This window comes from Peromyscus eremicus, chromosome 2 (genome assembly GCF_949786415.1).
Source record: "Peromyscus eremicus chromosome 2, PerEre_H2_v1, whole genome shotgun sequence".
In the NCBI taxonomy this organism is placed as follows: Eukaryota; Metazoa; Chordata; class Mammalia; order Rodentia; family Cricetidae; genus Peromyscus; species Peromyscus eremicus.
The window spans coordinates 66,950,072-66,964,562 of NC_081417.1; the positions used below are offsets into that span (position 1 = coordinate 66,950,072).

The following is a 14,491-nucleotide window of genomic DNA, read 5'->3' on the forward strand; positions in this document are numbered from 1 at the left end:
TGGCAGATGGGCCTTAGGGGAGAACTCGCAGTCAGAATGTACCAGAATAGCTGTGCAGAACCTACACAAATGCTGCTTTCCAGCCCAGAGGCCTGTTAGAAATCAGACGTCCTGGGAGTACGGTGTGAGCAGGTGTGGAGGAGGGGGGTGGTGGTCTCCAAGATTTGGGAACTGGGGAATAATAAAATGGCATGCAAAATGCTATGGCAAGGGTTCTAGAGGTCTGTGAGGTGGTCCCCGAGAGATGGACTGCTCGGTCCACGTAGCTTCCTGCTTGCCTGTGTGCGTAAGAAAGAGTCACGGATGCTTGCCAAAGGCTCCTAGGCTCTCCTCTGCAAAGGGGCAGGTGTAGCCTGGAGATCCCATATATACCTGACACGTCTTGCCTGTCACACTTTGGCAAGAGCATATACCTCTCCCTTGGAAAGTCCTTTCTAAAACATGTCACCGTTTTAGGTGATATAATGGAATCACTTGCACACAGTAGTTACTCAGAAAGTGGCCATAGGTGACAGAGCAGGGCATCTTCCTTCTCCATAGAGCTTGATGGAGTAGCTGCTTCCCAGGGCCAGAGTGGCATCCTGGGAACTTGCTGGAGTGCAGGAGGCACAGGAAGTGTCCCTGGGAGAGCTTTGAGGGCAGTAAGGATGGCCCAGAGACTGTCTCAAAGAAGGCATACCCTTCCCATCACCCCTGTGTTCTGGAATCTGTGTGGACCTTTGCTGAGTGGCCCTCGCACAGTTACCCCAGCCTCTGTGAGAAGGGACTAGTGGGACCTAGATCTTTCCAGTTTGGAGCAAAGGGCCTTGAGATCCTGGTTGAGTGCCTCACACTCAAGAGTGAAGGTCTCTGGTTACTCTAGGTTCCCAAACCTCCATCACCATTTTTCCAGGTGTGTGCATCCCCAGCAGTATTTTCTTCCACCCTCCACTGGCCTCACTTCTTCACGAGGGTTCCTTCCACCTTAAGCCACATCCAGGAACGCAGTCCAGGAGCTGGCAATAATTTCATGTTTTGTAGTATATGGAATATGAATACAGCACTATTAAGTTGCAGAAGTCACAGCCTGGATTCAGACCATGCTCTGTCCTCCAGCATGCCAAAGAGGCAAACCTGGTATGGGCAGGCCATAGAGTGGATCCTGGCAGCCACCTCACAGGCTTAGTTCCACCCAGAGCCAGAGTTGGGGGAACAGAGTAGATGCATGCTTGGGTTGCAGCCAAGTCAATCAAAAGTCTCAGTTAGTTCTTCAGCTGAGAGTTAGGGTGAGGGGCAGGACACTAGGTAATGTGGACTAGAATCTGACCCATTCCACATCCCTTCCTGTCTCCTACTGGCAGATCTGCTGATGTGCTGACCAGCCACTAAGGGGTGGAGGGTGGGGTTAGGGACAGAAATCAGAGGTTCTCGTGCTCCTGGCCTACTTTGTGCCTGTTGTCATCTGAAGGCCGCCAACTTCTCCAATATAGTGGTGCTCAAGTACTAGCTCAGATCTGTCACTGTGCCTCGTGTCTGACTCAGTGGTTCTGGTGTGAAGCCCAGCCAGCGATGCTACTGATGCTTCTGATCCCGGTACCACACTTGGGGAATCTCTGCAGTAAGGGATAGGACTGCACCATCCTGAAGGTAGAGGATCCAAGTGTCAATCACTCAGTACTCACTACGTAGTTTCTCAGTGATCAACGAGAAGCACCACATGGCAAACTCCAGGTTGCTGCTGGTTCCAGTGGCTGGCTCAGAATTTTCGTTAAGATGTCTACAAGGGTTCCTATCAGCAAACAATGTCAGATTCCCAAAAGCCATCAACAAATAACCACGCCTTCGTTGAGTTCTGTGGGAATCTGAGCTACTGGCTCCTCCCATCTTTTTAATGTCCCTGGTGGCTTGGGCAGGAGGCAGGGTTGGTACATACATGGAGGAGGGTGTTGGCATTTCTCTGTATCTCCCATCCTCACCTCACTATTCCTGGTGCAGGTACCAGAAGAAGGAAGTGTTAGCTCCTCCAAATATGACTTACTAAACAGAAATCCTTGATGGGATCCCTTATTGAACCTACCTACACAAGACAGGGAGCACACACAGTGATGGGCCACAGAGATGAAGTGGCAAGTGGTAAGGGGGTTATGAGGTGGACAGGAAGTATCTTATTCTGTATCACACTAAGAGCCCATACAGGGAGAAATGATCTCAGAGGCCTGAGCATACAGATTTCACAGGAGAGGGCATGTGGACAGATCGGGGAGGGTGCTTCTGCCCTCAGAGGGTCTTTTGGGCTATGCTACACATGCTATGGGTCAAATTCCTGCTTAAAGAGAGGAGAAGGGTTGGGATTCCCACAAAGGTGGCCTGTGGCTTCGGTGCATGGGGTCCTTCTGTCCTCTGCTGCAGGCTTTGTTCCAGGATGCTCTTTCCAAAAGAGCAAGCGGCACTTCAGAAGGGCTCACCACCCCTGTGATGGAGCAGATGGCCACTTGGCCTTGGGGAGGGTTCCAAAAGGCTCAGGAGGGCCCAAAAGGGCAGGGGCTTTGAAGAGGAAACTCCACAGATGGCTACATTCTGGTCATGGGCAGATCAAGGGCCATGGTGGGTCCCACCACTTGAAGGGGATCTTTTGTGTGAAAAGGTCACCCCCAGAACCTTTCAGATCACCAAGGACCAGGTAGGAAGTCTTGGAGCCTGTTTGCAGGGAATCATGCTGTGTTGACAGCGGACCCAGGTCCAGATGAGGAACTGGATTCCAGAAGATGTTGAAAACAATGGCTTCCCCTTGCATGATGCATCTGCCTAGCAAGGCGCCTTTCCTCACACTGGAACTCTCCTAATGTACTTATTCACCCCAAATACTCCTAAGAGAGAGAAGACTGTCACTACAGCCACATCCCCAAACCAAGATGGAGAACACAGAGGCAAGGAGCTGCTCTACATCCTACTTCACCAGTTAAAATGGTGAGATGCCACTGCACACCTCTCAGAATGGCCAACCCAGAGCACTGGCACCACCAAACACCAGTGAGGATGTGGAGTCAGAGCAATGCCACTTGTTGCTGTAGGAATGCACAGTGCCACAGTCACACTGGAAGGCAGTTTCCCATAAAACTAAACACAATCCTACTGTGTGATCCAGCAGTCAACTCCTTGGTCTTTACTCAATGGTGTTGAAAACATTATGTCCACACAAAAAGAATCTACATATGGTGTTTATGGCTGAATTACTCTTAATTGCCCAAACTTGGAAGCAACCAAGATATCCTTCAGTAAGGAGTGAGTAAATGTGGCATAGCCCGACAATGGAATATTAGTACTAAACGGAAAGTGGTTACCAAACCAAGAGAAGATATGGGGGAATTGATTGCATGCCAACACAGTGACATAATATTCTAAAGCAGTGACAGTATTTTATGCGCTTGCTTAGCATGAACAAGACCCTGGATTCAGTGCCTAGCACTGTCAGGAAAACGGGACTCATGTGATGTTAGAACCAAAGCTGTGCAAGTGTGTGGGGTGGAGACATACAGGCAGTCAACTTTGTCACTTTCTGTTTTTCTGAGAACTTAAAACTGCTGCAAAACAATAGAACCTTTACGAAAAAACCAAACAAAATGAAGCGTGGCACATGAAGGCTGTTTCATGGCTGTGCCCCTGGGAATGGCAGCATCAGGGTCCACGGAAGTCCCTTTACCCAGTTAAATACTCTGAGCTAGAGGCACTTCCCAGTCAACTGCCCCAGCTCATTTGCCTCACAGAAGGAGACAGACTCAGACAGTGTGAGTGATTTGTCTGAGGTAGCTTTGCCGGTCATTTGTGTCATGTGGAGAGGTTGCCTTAGCAGTCACGAGAGGCTGGGGGTGGGGCTAATTCCAGAGGGGCACAGATGAGAGCTTGGAGTGACAGGCGCAGAACCGTGTAAGTTTGTTAAAGTAACTGACACACGCTAGCAATGGCGACTGTCTAGCTGGAAAGTTACAGCCCAACAAAGCTGCCAAGTTGGACTTTCCAATTTAGGGGATCTAAATTTTAGGCTGGACTTTAAAGAAGTGTTCCTATGATCCCAGTACTTGAAGGACAGAGGCCAAAGCTGCACAGTGAGACCCTATGTCCAAAACCCAAGCCAACCCACCAACCAAAACAAAACGGGGGTGGGAAGGTGGCTAAGTCAGTCAAGTGCTTTCTGTGCAAGCATGAGGACCTGGGTTCAGATCTCAGCACCCATGCAGAACATCAGGTGCAGCGGCATGCACTTGCAATCCCTCTGCAGGGAGATGGAGAGGGCTGGCTGCCAGCTAACCCAGCTGAATCTGTAAGCTCTGGGTTCAGTGAGAGACCCTGCCTCAAAAAACAAGGTGGAGAGTGATTGAGGGAGACACCTGACATTGACCTCTGGCTTCTGAATGCACACATGTGCACATACATACACATGAATACACATGTGTGGGGGGAGGGGAGGAGAGAGAGAATTCCCTTGATGAGTGCAATGAGCAGCAAGAACTAAGAAGCCAGCTCAGGAAGCCCGACAGCTGATAATGCTGAGGCTACATCCATGAGCACGGGGTCTGGCACACAGTGTGGCCACATTGTCATTCTTTGAGTGACTAGACACGTGTTCCTCCTGAATTCCTGGGACAGTGCATGACCAATGGATGAGCACCACCTGTATGGGGGTCTTTCAGTTCCATTTTGCTGTCTGTACCTCTGTCTCTCAGAGCCACATCTGCTCTTACAGGGAAACCCACCTCTATAAGTTGAAGCAAGCCTGTGGAGCCACAGCCTTGCCCACAAAGCCAGGCTTACGCACGAGTCTGCCTGGCATTGAGTCATTTCTCTTCTGGCTTTACAGTTTCTAATCTAGAGAGGGCATGGCTGCGGCACACTTAAGTCTTTCTAGCCCCAAATCCTTTGTTGTCTCAGCTGCGTTTCTAGATCTGACACACTCAAGAGTCAGCGCAGAAAGGCGCTGCCTGAGGACTCACAGCCTGTAAAGCTGGACGTAGAGATTCATCTGTCTGAGCCAGATCCAGGGCTGCCTGGGGGCCATTAAGCACCAGCCTTGACTCATGGGGACTGGTGCATAGCTATTTCCTCTGAGATAAAACATTCCATCTTGGAGGAAAGCTCCTTAAGACGCAGGATATCCTAAGGGGAGGTAGAACATTTCATCCTACATGGAAGCTCTTTAAGATCAGAAAGCAAACAACTCAAAGGCTTCAGGAAGTCCCTGAAATTGAACAGACTCACTAGACTCCTCCATCCCAGGCTTATATAGGAAGTACGGACTGCTGAGTGATGACCAGCAGACCTACCTAGAAGAGGCTCAGGCCAACTGAGCTGCCTGGAGAAGACACTCTGACCTGTTAAGCTGCAGTGTGCTCCAGGTTTCCAGCCTTCGTGAGCTATCATCCATGCTGTGGTGGACTTTGGTGATTGCAGCTGCCTTTGAGTATTTCTGCTCCTGTAGGTAACCCTTCATCTATAACCTTATAAGTAATCCAAGTACACTCATTCATCCACCAACTGGGCTCTGGTGGTATCCTCACTCTGTCATTGGTTTCCTATCTGGGGTAAGTGGATCTTCGTTCGGGTCTCCCCGGGTGTATTGTCACACAATAGGAACTATGGGCTTGCAGGAGCAGCTGCTGCCATGGCTGGGATGGCCCTCAGACTCTACTTAGTTCATAGTACCAGTACCACAGTAATGAATTCTGGGATTATGCCCACCCCTCCGACCTCAGACTGACTTTCTCCTTAGGTCCCTTCCTTCCAGTGCACCTGTCTGGAACAGAAGTGGTTGACACTGCCAATTGCCTGGGTCCATAAAAGGAATCCACTTTCCTCTGCACTCCTGAGAAGCTGTTAGCCCCTGGCCAGGGTCCAGCAGCTGCACTCCAGTGGTGGAGCCCAGACGCCTGGTGAGGATGCCAAGGTTCTGAGGCAGAGAGGAGTCAGCTGGGCTGAGAGTTTTAATCAAGAAGGGTCCTTGCTGGCCATGTCACTGAGCTACATCCTGTGCTCTGGAAAGGAGTCTTCCCACTGAGATGCCCTGACACAGCTGTGTGGGGCCAGGGATATTACACCAAACAGCCAGTACCTGATCTCATGGAGGACAGTGTCACTAGGGAGGACAGTGTCATAGAAAAAGCAACGACCAGCAGCTGGAACACCAGGCAAAGCCCTCTGCCCTCTGCTCGTCTCCGGTTCCTCATCTGCAATATGGGAACCATCACCTCCCCTACAGGGCAGGCTCCTTAGGAGGGAGGCGGGAGAGCCAATGATGTGATGATGGCATTGGAAGGCAGCTTGACTGGGAGAGAGTGAGCTTAGAGATTGTCAAAGCACTCAATGGGACAGCCAGGCTGATCTCTTGCACTCTTTTGACCAAGCTCCGTGAGTTTCAGACCTCGGAGGCTCCCTACCAGCAGTTCCCACACGACTCCAGGAAGTTACAGCTGCAAAGGAAATGATGTCTGAACTAGGGGTCAGGATTTTGTAATTCAGTCCTTTTCTCTTCTCTTTCCTTCTTTCCTTCCTTCCTTCTTTCCTTCCTTCCTTCCTTCTTTCCTTCCTTCCTTCCTTCCTTCCTTCCTTCCTTCCTTCCTTCCTTCCTCCCTCCCTCCCTCCCTCCCTCCCTCCCTCCCTCCTTCCTTCCCTTCTTCCTTCCTTCCTTCCTTCCCTCCTTCCTTTTTAAAACGGGTCTCACGTACCCCAGGCAAACCTTGATTTTGCTGTGTAGCAGGGGATGACTTTAAATGGCTGGTGGTGCTGCCTCTGCCTTCCTGGTGCTGGATTACAGGTGTGTATTACCCAGTTTATGTGGTTCTGGGGGTGGAATCCAGGGCTTCATGAATGCTAGGCAAGCACCGTACCAACTGAGCTACCCTCCCGGCTCCGGTCCCCGTTTGTCTTTGAACAATCTTTTGTGACTTTGGAGGTACTTTGAAACTTTGAACATTGGCCTTCCCTGCTGTGGGCCTCAGTTCCCCTTCTACAAAATAAAGAGATTGGGGAAGCATCTCTAAGGACTTTTTAGGCTCTCACAGCCAAAGATGCTATTTGAGCAGGCACCCCTGAATCGCTGCAGGGCTTCTCACTCACTGAGAGCCCTGTCACAGTTCCACAAAGGACTCTGCCAGCAACAGCCTCTTCAGGGTTTGGCAGTGAGTGGTTCCCACTGGAGGTCAAGGTCCCTTTGGTCCTCACTGAGGGACTTGCCTGGGAACGCACGCCTGGCTGGGATCACCGCCCAACACTTCCATTCCCAAGCACTTCCAACTCCTTTCTGTGCTGGGCTTTACAGTTCACAGTGCCAGTTCACACACACACAGGGAGGCATCTGGGGTGGGGGTTGTCCTTATTTTGCTTGGGGGGCCGGGAACTACAGCTCAGAGCTGTGAGGGGGGCCTTTCCAGGTTCTCACAGCCAACCATCGAATGGCTGCTGAATGGGGATAGAGCTTTAGAAAGGGATTTGTGGAATCTGCTGAATCCAAGCTTGTGACTCCCAGCCCTGGCCCTTTCAAGCCCTGCTAGAGCCCAGGATACAGCTGGAGGATATATGTGGAGGTTTGCCTGCTCACCGGACTCTCATGTGTAACCCTCTGTGACCCGTGGCCCACAGGGTGCCTCTCTGGGGCTTCTAAGTCTCCCTGGATGACTTGATCAGGAGACTAGGAGGCAGACAAAATGAGGGAAAGAGAAAGGGGCAGACCACCATGCTGCACTGAGGGCCATCACCCACTGCTGATGAGGAGGTGCATATATGGGAATCTTCAAGCATCCTGAAAGTGGACCTGACTTCCTGGAAGTCAGTTCCGGCCAGTTTTAATAGCCGTAACTTCACTTTTAGAAAAACATTGCCAACATGAACACATAGGCCTGAGGTGGAGGCTGTGAGGTACAAGGCTGTGAACACCCCCAGTGCTCTGGTGCCATGAGCTACAATGCACCCATCTGAGTTCACACACCACCCTATTAAACAGGAGTTCAATCAAGGTCTCTGGGACCCACTGCAGAGCAAATGAAAAGTGAAATTATTCATCTGTGGTATGAAGAAGTCATTGGATTTAAATGTGTGTGTTGAGATGAGTTCTAGAAGGCTGAATTCTAAACCAAAAGGGATGTGGGAGAGAAAGTCGGAACGGGAGTTAGGAGTAAAGGGAGCAGAGAACGGGGAGAGAGAGGACGAGAGAGGATAACGGTGTGAGACAGACTAAGGGGACAGTTAGGGAGAGGAGGGTGAGGGAAGGAGGGGCAGGGAGGTTACTGGAGCTAGATACAATGACGCATATGCATGGAAGTGTCACCGTGAAAGCCTCTCAAAATGTGAGCCAGGAGTACCTCGGAGAAGCGCTGCACGTCCTGCGTGAGTGTGCCCACGCGCCGCCACCGGAAGTGCTTCAGCAGCTTCAGGATGGCCGGGTTCACCGCGTTGTCAGAGGGCACCGTCCGGAAGAAATATGGGTACTTCTTCTTATCCGCGAGAACAGGCGTGGTGGCGGCGAAGGAAAGCTGAGAAAACGAGAGAGGACACGTTTTTTAATTGGGGCCTTGCACCCAGTCCTTCCTGGCGGGCATTTCTCACTTGGGACAGGGGTTTTATTTAGTTAATGTGTATTGCATGAGTCTTTGTGTAGGTGTGTACGAGGGTGCAGGTGCCCAAGGATGCCAGAAGAGGGCGACAGATGCCCCGGAGCTCGAGTTACAGGCAGATGTGAGCTGGAAACTAAATTCTGGTCCTCTGGAAGAGCAATCTTGAAGAGAAGATAAAAAGTGTTAGCTAAGGAAAAAGGGCTTGGATGGACCAGCGAGCTACACCTCCCCAGAGAAATGGAACCATTAATACTGTGATCTGTTCCATTCCAGAACTTTCTCTGCGAACAGCGTTTTTTGTTTGTCTTTTGTTAGATCATTCTCTATACACAAATGAACTGTTTCCCCATTTAAGCAAGGAAACTTGCAGCCTGAAATTCTTTGCAGCATTTTATTATCGGCATCCTTGTCTGGCATGTGAACAGGCTAGTTTTTTGAGTTATCTTTAATTTAGGGACACTAACACTGTTTCATTTGCCCTGCTATTTGCCACATTTGTTATTACTGTCACATGGGCGTCTTGGTGCAGAGCATTTCACCCTCCATTTCAGGGTATTTCCATGAGACAGCCTGGGATGTTTTCAGGTAAAGACCTGGACAAGTGGCATGGTTGGTAGAATGCTTGACTAGCATGCATGAAACTGTGCCTTCTATCCCCAGGGATGCAGAAATGGCAGTGTTCCTGTAATCCCAGCACTCAGGGGGTAGAGGATCAGAAATTCAAGATTATCCTCTGCTACTCTGAGGCCAGCTTGGGCTCCACAAGATTCTGCTTCAAAAATACTTAATAAATAGTAAATAAATAAATAAATAAATAAATAAATAAATAAATGCTGCAAATCTTTAATATCTTCATATTTAAATAATCTGAAAATATTCTACCCACTTTGTATATCTGCAAGTCAGAGATAATTCAAGGTCCGGTCTCACCACATTCTTGTCAACAGGGAATGCACACCGTTTTCCTATATAACCTTATAATGAGCCACCACAGAAATGGGATCCTGTTACATTCGTGGTTACATATACTGTTGAGCCTTTTTCCATGGGTGGCTTCTAAGGAGTGGGTCCTATTTTAGGAAGTGCTTTTGCATGCCTTCATCGCTGAGTGGGACTCTGGTGCTTTTTAGCTGCATTTAAAGAAGACGTTGAAAACGCATAGCCTTCAAACGTGGCCTATCATGGCTGCCGTGAACCTCGTGTTGTCTGTCCTTACACGTGGTATTTTAATTTACACCCGGCAGTCAGATCTGTCCACCCTTCCCTTTATTATTTTTTCGTTCTCTTTTAAGTGCCAGTAAGTTGTTAAATTGGATTTTAATTATCTGTCCAGCTTAAATGTCACCACTTCCTAACACTCCCTCTGATCTCTGCTCCTCTTCCCCCAGCCTCATCCACAGAAGGTAGCTTCGACCTTTTTGATCCTTGCAGTGAGATGATGGGAAAACAGCATCTGGCTGCACTTCTCATTTGCATTTATCTCCCGGGGACCAAGGCTGAGTCTCCCCCAAGGTCAGAGAGCAATCTATAGTTCCTCTCTGGATGGAAATGACTCTTATCCTTTGTCCCTTTTCCAATTTTACTCTTACCCTTCCTTGTCTGTCTGTAAAAAAGTGATCTTTTATATTAAGGCAGAGATTGAGGTCCCTAGTTTTCCAGTTATTAACGCTTTGTATGTTGTCTTTTGCCGTCATTCGTAGTCTTTTACCACATAGAAATGGTTTGGGGGCCAGGGAGATGGATGGCTTAGTGCGTAGAGGAGATTGCCATCAAGCTTGACAACGTTCAATCCCTAGGACCACATGGTAGAAGAGAATCAGGCTTCCACATACGTGCTCCTGCGTGGGCTTGTGCACACATGCACACACACACACACACACACACACACACACACACACTCATTCACTCACTCACTCACAAATGCTCCCCCACACAAATGTACTAAAACAATTTTAAAGAAAAAAATGTTTGACCCATGGTTGAGATTCTCTTTATTCCATTTGCTTTGTCAGATTTTGCGTGATATTTAGAAAGGTCGCTCCTACTCTGGGGTTCTGAAAGAATTCCTCTATGGCTGCTCTGTTCCTTCTTTCTTCCTCCTTTCGTTTTCATTGAATTTGATACAGAGAGGAGGGCTGAAGCTACCTTGCTTGCTGCTGAGAGCTTCCTCTGGACCTTCGTGTGCCACAGCAGCAGCACTAATTCTGATATACATGAGCCCCAGGTCAGCACCCCAAGCGACAACAGCCAGGACCCTTGAGCTGTGGATGTAAAGGCTTTACTGCTACTTTTACCAACTCTCCCCAGGGCTCCAGGGCAGGCAGTGGAGATCTCCACATCATGTTTGCCTGTGTGCCACCATGCTTCCCTCCATGATGACAATGGACTAAACCTCTGAACTGTAAGCCAGCCCCAATTAAATGCTTTCCTTTGTAAAAGTTGCCATAGTCATGGTGTCTCTTCACAGCAATAGGAACCCTAACTAAGTCTTCAGAGATGCCCCAAGATTGATAAGGGTAAAGGATGTATGGCTATTTTTAAAATTGTAGGGATACTCAGGACCAGAGGGAAGACTCTACATGGAATGGAATTCCAGCTAGACACATGGAAGCTTCTTTACTCCTTGGGCTGCCCACACTGGAAAGCCTTGCATCAGAAGAAGTGAGATCCCTGTATTGGGAGATATACACACGGAGGCTGGACTGTGCAGTGAGAACAGAGGGAACCCTTACAAACACTGCAGGGAAGAGTTGCATGGGTATTTCACTACATACAGATACACACATTCTTTTATCTGGAAAAACAAAACAAGACTCTGTGACTTTTATCAGATTCACAAAGAATGCCATTCAATCCAAACAAGGTCTGTACACCTGCTTGCAAGTGACACATTGACACATGGGTCCCGCAGGGAACACAAGAAACAGCAGCTGTGTCCAGTCTTATCCAATATAATATTCACAACTTTTCTCTTAAGATTAGAACCCCATGGTAAGCCTCCTCCTCTTACCAGTTAAGAAGCTATTAGGGAAATCTGGGAGTGACTACCTCAGGACCTGGGACATTACGTATGCCCACCACATCTCTCAGATGCTTATCTAATACACGTTCTCTGATGTGATCTCTGATTTGTGCTCTGGTTGATGCTTTACCGTTAGTGTCCCATTAGTTCTAGGCCCACAATTAATTGTTGCTCGAATAACCTCATATGTTTGCCCTGTAGGTAATTACAGTGGTTACTGTTCAGTGAATAAATGGTCCATTGTGTTTACAATGGTCTTGGAGTACAATATATGCCCCAGGTCTAAATCATGTTGGGTGCAAAATATTAACTGGAGCTGACATTTTCTGCACCATTTGAGATAATACACACTTTGATTGGATTGCATTACTGTTTCATGGGCTTTAGTCTCCTAGAACTTTCTTCCAGGGGAAGGCTGTAGGTGTCTCGTAGTACCACAGAATTTCAGAAATGAGAAATCACCTTTCTGGTTACTTATCCTAGCCGCGCACCGAGCAACTTGGTTCACACCAACTCAATCAGATTCTCTGGGCAGAGAGGCCAAGAGGTAGCAGTATTTAAAAATAGCGGTTTTTTGGGGGTGGGGGTGGGGGCACAGGTTGCTGCCGGAGAGACAACTCAGCAGTTAAGAGCACTTGTTGCTCCTGCAGAGGACCTAGGACTGGATTTCCAGCACCCACATGGCAGCTCATAGCTATCTGTAATTCTGGTTCCAGAGATCTGATGGCCTCTTCTGACCTCCACACGTGCTGCACACGCATGGTGCACACACATATGTGCTGGCAACACACCGATACACATAAAATAAATCTTAAAACAAAAACAGTTCAGGGAAAGAAGATGCCCAGGGAGGGCTGAGGACCCTCGATAGGCCCAGGACCGTGGTCCTGAATAAACAGACTGCTAATCAGAAATGGTGTGGTCTGAGACATCCATCAAAGTCAAGGAAAGATGGAAGCAGAACTCAGGTCTAAAGGACTCGCAATACCAGTGCTTATTCTTGGCTTGATGCTGCCCATCTGCTGCTGGGTGATTCCCAGGCCTTCCCCAGCATCTGGCAATACCGGGGCTTCCAGCATTAACACCCTAACTTGAAAGTCTACACTTCTGGGCCTCCTGCCTTATTCCTCTCAACCAAATTTATTTCTGAACAGACTGATGGAAGTTTCCAGATAGTCCCGAACCGCACACTTACTGAAGAGAGGATTTTAAATTTTAATTCATAGTTTTGTTTCATCTAGTTTCACTGCAATTGTTTTGAGAATTTGGACCATGCAGTACCTGCTTTGGGAATGTGTTGAAATCTGGTTTGGTGGCCTTTTATAGAATCAACTTTTGTAAAAGTTCCACAGAGGCTGGGAAAATGATTCAATCTTTAGATGTAAGCGACGGAATTCTTTATTAGACTCCTAATGCATAATAGATACAACCAACCTAATTATGTTACTATTGTATGCTTCGTGCGTTTGTTTACTTGATCTTCAAGGCTGAGAGGCTCGTTAGGTTCCTTCCATTGTCTCCCACCACCTCCTAGCATTTCAACAGGTTTGGCTTTTGTTGCCTTTCATTCTATGTTGTTTTGAGCGTAAATGTTCATCACAATTGTATCTTTATTTTTCAGCCATGCATATCCTTGCCTAGTGTGAACAGCAGGTACTTAATAGATATTCACAGACTGCACCAAGAACTGAAATATTTATGAAGGCAAAATAAACCTCTGTCATTTACTGCTTCTTGGGATGTATCTTGCTTGATAGTTATAGCATTGCCCTTATTAACTTATTGCTCATATTTGCCTCTCATAGCTTTGAGCCTCCTTGTGGTTACACTCTATCGAGATTATTAGAGATAGAGATAGGTAGATAGAGATGATAGATAGATAGAGACAGATGATAGATAGATAGATAGACAGACAGACAGACAGGTGCTTCTGGGAAGCACTGCATGGTTAGATGCTTAAACATATATACTTATTACTGTAATAAGCACTTGATCTCACATTTCTTGCCTCATTGGCTCTCTTGCTCTTTGTATGTTTCCCATGGCTCCCTTTAGAGTATAGTTTTGTTTTCAATGCTGTTGGTTGTATGAATTTATCTTGCTCCATGTGTCAGCCTGAAGGAACACCTTTTGATATCCTGAAGAAAGAAAGGGGCTGTGAACTTGCTTAGCTGCTCTGGCCCTCTGCTGCCTTGACATAACCCTAAACAGCTGAGTATAAAATTCTCGGGCTGTGACTTCTTTTTGAAAGGGCAGCATGATGCAGAGAAGGAACCTGGGGCAAACCTGATCACTCTTCATTTGTAGGTACCTGGTTTTCTTTGCCTGTATGCCTGAAAGATTGTTTTTCTTTGTTCTTGGAGTTTAAAAAACTTGCCAGCATACACCTGGGTGTGGCATTCTCAGTTTTGTCTGGGATATAAGAAACACTTCAATTTATACATTCAGGTCTTCCAACTCAAAACATGTAAATATAGGAAAATACATTGTATTTTAAATACTTTACATTGTATATACTATAGTATATTTATTATTATTATCATTTTTTTTGGTTTTTTGAGACAGGGTTTCTCTGTGTAGCTTTGTGCCTGTCCTGGATCTCGCCCTGTAGACCAGGCTGGCCTCAAACTCACAAAGATCCGCCTGCCTCTGCTTCCCAAGTGCTGGGATTAAAGGCGTGTGCCACCACCGCCCGGCTAAGTATATTTATTATTTATATACTGGGGTTTTGTGCATTATATTATGTATGTTATATGTGTGTATATATAATATATGCCACATGTTTGCCTCTTATATAATAATCACCTACATCCTTGTCTCTCCTCTGGATACCTGGTCCTCTGCACCATTTTTTTTTTATTCTCTAAATCCTTACCTGTTCTGTTTTCTC

The 14,491-nt window shown here is 47.5% G+C and overlaps 1 protein-coding gene across 1 annotated transcript in view; it reads right to left on the bottom strand.

The window, feature by feature from the left end:
• Window positions 1–14,491, bottom strand: part of Gabbr2 (gamma-aminobutyric acid type B receptor subunit 2) — a 349,015-nt gene that overhangs the window by 189,520 nt on the left and 145,004 nt on the right. Inside the window, exon 3 of the mRNA XM_059254316.1 lies at window positions 8,328–8,498. Coding sequence (XP_059110299.1) covers window positions 8,328–8,498 — 171 coding nt within the window. The remainder of the gene's footprint in view (window positions 1–8,327; window positions 8,499–14,491) is intronic.